Source organism: Miscanthus floridulus, chromosome 8, assembly GCF_019320115.1.
Source record: "Miscanthus floridulus cultivar M001 chromosome 8, ASM1932011v1, whole genome shotgun sequence".
NCBI lineage: Eukaryota > Viridiplantae > Streptophyta > Magnoliopsida > Poales > Poaceae > Miscanthus > Miscanthus floridulus.
The window spans coordinates 146,618,013-146,621,336 of record NC_089587.1 but is presented as its reverse complement, the minus strand read 5'-3'; the positions used below and the strand labels follow the sequence as shown (position 1 = coordinate 146,621,336).

Here is a 3,324-nt window from a genome sequence, read left to right as displayed (position 1 = left end):
GTTGTATGTACACTTATAGTTTATCTATCAACATACTCGTTAGCTCACTTGTGACCAACACGTTTCTTTCATAAATTTATTGATCCTTGTGCATAAGGTGACTATAAATTTACAGCGCGCGCTTCTCTTATCTACCTCAACATAAAGTTCACCTACAGTTGTTTCGTATACTTGCTCGAAGTAATCTCTAGCTCACGAGTTGTTCGACTGATGGTTTCTATGGCTGATAAGTCGACTGATGCTGATTTGTTATGTAGGGAAAAACACTGTACCATAACTGATAAGCCGGACTCCTTTGTTCAAAAGTTCAAGCTAACTGGGCAATTTTCGTACCTTTCAAATCAAGGAAAATTGAAATGGCCACCAGTAGCAGCAACACCCAGCGGGGCCCTTTCCGAAATACAGCAGTACTACAGGGTGTGGAACCAAAAGAGCACCACTGCCTATAATACCAGTGGCCCCTTTCCCCTGTTTCCTCGACGCTTTCCCATTCTTCTCCGTTCCCTCGCCTCCACTTCTCTCTGCCCCCAGCGCCATTGCCCACCGCATTGCAGACGGACAGGACCAACAGCACCAAAGCCAGGAATCCACTTGGATCGATCCATGGGGAGGCGCGAGATGAATGGGCGGCTATCGGCCGAGTACCAGGGCCTGGAGGTGAAGGTGCCCAACCTGTTCCGGTGCCCCATCTCGCTGGACGTGATGCGCTCCCCCGTGAGCCTCTGCACGGGCGTCACCTACGAGCGCGCCTCCATCGAGCGCTGGCTCGACTCCGGCAACACCACCTGCCCGGCCACCATGCTCCCGCTCCCCTCCACCGACCTCGTCCCCAACCTCACCCTGCGCCGCCTCATCGCGCTGTGGGCGTCCACGGCCGCGCCCTCCTCTCCCTCCTCCTCCTCGTCCTCCTCACCGCCCGCGGCGTCCGCCGTCGGGCCCACGCCGGCCGCCGCCGCTGCCGAGCTCCTCCGCCGGGTCGCTGACCCCGGCGCCGACCCCTGCCCCCCGCTCCGGAAGCTCGCGGCTTTCCTCTCCGACGACGACGTGGACGAGTTCGACAAGAACGCGCTGGCTCGGGCCAGCGGCGCAGCGGAGACCGTGGCGTCCGTGCTGCTGCGGAGGTCGGCGGACAGGGAGGCCGCGGAGGCCGCCGTGCGTGTGCTGGCGGCGATCGCAGCGTCCGACTGCATCGAGGAGGAGAGCAAGAGGCGCGTGGCCGCGGCGCTGGTAGCCGACGCGGCGTCCGCGGCCGCGGCCCTGGCGCGCGTGCTGCGGAGCGGGACCTCGCTGGAGGCGCGCGTGGACGCGGCGAGGCTGGTGGAGTCGCTGCTCCACAATGCGGCGGCGTCGGCAGTCCCGGGCGCGCGGGCGGCGGTGGCGGAGTCCGAGGAGCTGGTCGGCGAGCTGATCCGCCTCGTGGGCCCCGCGGACGACGACAAGAAGAAGAAGAGCGGCGGCGGCGGCCTGACCCTGGACAGGCAGGCCGTGGCGGCGGGGCTGTCGTGCCTGGCGGCTATCGCGGCGACGCGGCGCGGCGCCCGCGCCGAGATGGTCCGTCTGGGCGCCGTGCCCGCGGCCGTGCGCGTGCTGGAAGCCGACGACGCCGGGTCCACGAGGCAGGCGCTCCGCGTGCTGGAAGCCGCGGTGGGGTGCGCCGAGGGCCGCGCCGCGGTGTGCGAGTCGGCGGGGACCGCGGTGCCCGCGGTGGTGTCCAAGATGATGAAGGGCGGGATGGGCGGCGTGGAGGCGGCGGTGTCGGTGCTGTGGGCGGTGTGCCACCGGTACCGGGACCGGCGCGCCGTGGAGGCCGCGGCGGCGTGCGAGGGCGGGCTCACCAAGCTTCTGCTGCTGATGCAGAGCGGGTGCTCGGCGGCGACAAGGCAGATGGCGTCGGAGCTGCTCAAGATCTTCCGGGTGAACGGCAAGAGCTGCGTCGCGGGGTACGACTCCAAGACCAGCCACATCATGCCCTTCTGATCCTGTTCGGCGTCGGCGATGCAACAGGGGAACCAACTCACATTTTTCTGTTTCATTCACTTTTCCAATTCCCATTTCTTGATTTTGATTCAGTGGAAGTACATAGAGCAGGAAAAAAAAAAGAATCGCTTCTATTGGAGCAACACAAATTTGTACATGGGTAGAGAATTTTGGTAGAAAGAAAGAAAGAAATTCAGCTTGTCTGTTGGGGAAATCACTCTTCGTTTCAAATTTCAATCGTGAACCATGTTACTAGCCCTTCTACTACATGCAATTGGCGAAATGCTGCGACGAGGTTTTGATGTTGGATCAGCGTCAAGGTTTTTTTTATCGGCCGAAATTCACGGAAATTTCTGAAATTTCCGTTCTATCCACGGGGTCCGATAAAATTTGACATCGGCCAAATTTTTTCCTTCTTTCCTTCTCCCACACAGACAACCCAAATTCAGTCGTGCGATGGTCCCACACTATAATGTTTTATTCTTGTTTTTATCTGTGAACAAGTGATGTTTAATAGCTTAATAATAGTTTCAAGTCAAATTCTACGAATTTTTTTCAAAACAATTTGAATTTTTTTTTGAATTTGGTATGATATTTCCGATATATCCGGCTTATTCTATTTATCTATGACCTCCGATAATTTTTTATTTCCGATAATGAAAACCTTGATCAGCATCAGTGATCAGTCCGTCCGGCAAACTAAACATGCAATTTGCATGCCTCGTATCGCATGCGCTAGTCTAGTATAACGGTCGAAGACGTCAAAACCTGGCTCGCACGAGTCCCGATTGCTTGACATCCAAACTTGTACCCCACTAACATGCTTGGTAATATACCCCGACAACAGTATTTTTCTTTCACACAAACCAGCCAGTAATATTTCTTCATGAACCAGCAACGATACGAACCAGTCAACCGCATACCCGGGTCGGTCCGATGGCGAGCAAAGGAAGTGGCCAACACGTTGATGAACGTAGTAGTCTTGCATTTGCGTCGGACAGCCGGATGGTCATCAGCTGTCCGTCTGACCGGGGCTGGTGTCGGCAGATTAGCATGCGAGGAAGCTGACTCAGGAAAGAGGGGGCAGGGTTGACGGACTTCATCATATATTATTAATGATACAACGAGGATCATGAATTCATCATCAATTGGAAAAAGGAATCACAAAATCAAGCAGCCGAAGCATAGCGTCTGACTATGATGATCAAATAATAATCTGCGTGAACCATGAGATTCATGTCTCGTATGTTATTGCATTGCCACGTCGCGTGGCCGTCGTCGTCGGAGAGCAACTAGTCCTAGTACGTATTAGTCAAACAAAATCTTCCAAAGAAAAAAGCATTAGTC

At 55.9% G+C, this 3,324-nt stretch overlaps 1 protein-coding gene across 1 annotated transcript; it reads left to right on the top strand.

Annotated features, from left to right (window-relative positions):
• Positions 1-484: 484 nt before the first annotated feature.
• On the top strand, positions 485-2,214 carry LOC136473630 (U-box domain-containing protein 27-like). Its single transcript, XM_066471278.1, has one exon. The coding sequence runs from the start codon at positions 604-606 to the stop codon at positions 1,975-1,977; it is 1,374 nt and encodes a 457-aa protein (XP_066327375.1). The 5' UTR covers positions 485-603; the 3' UTR covers positions 1,978-2,214.
• The last annotated feature ends 1,110 nt before the right edge of the window (positions 2,215-3,324 follow it).

What these genes read in the sequence shown, in the direction of transcription:
- LOC136473630 (XM_066471278.1), top strand. Translation starts at nt 604, where the DNA reads ATGGGGAGGCGCGAGATGAATGGGCGGCTATCGGCCGAGTACCAGGGC.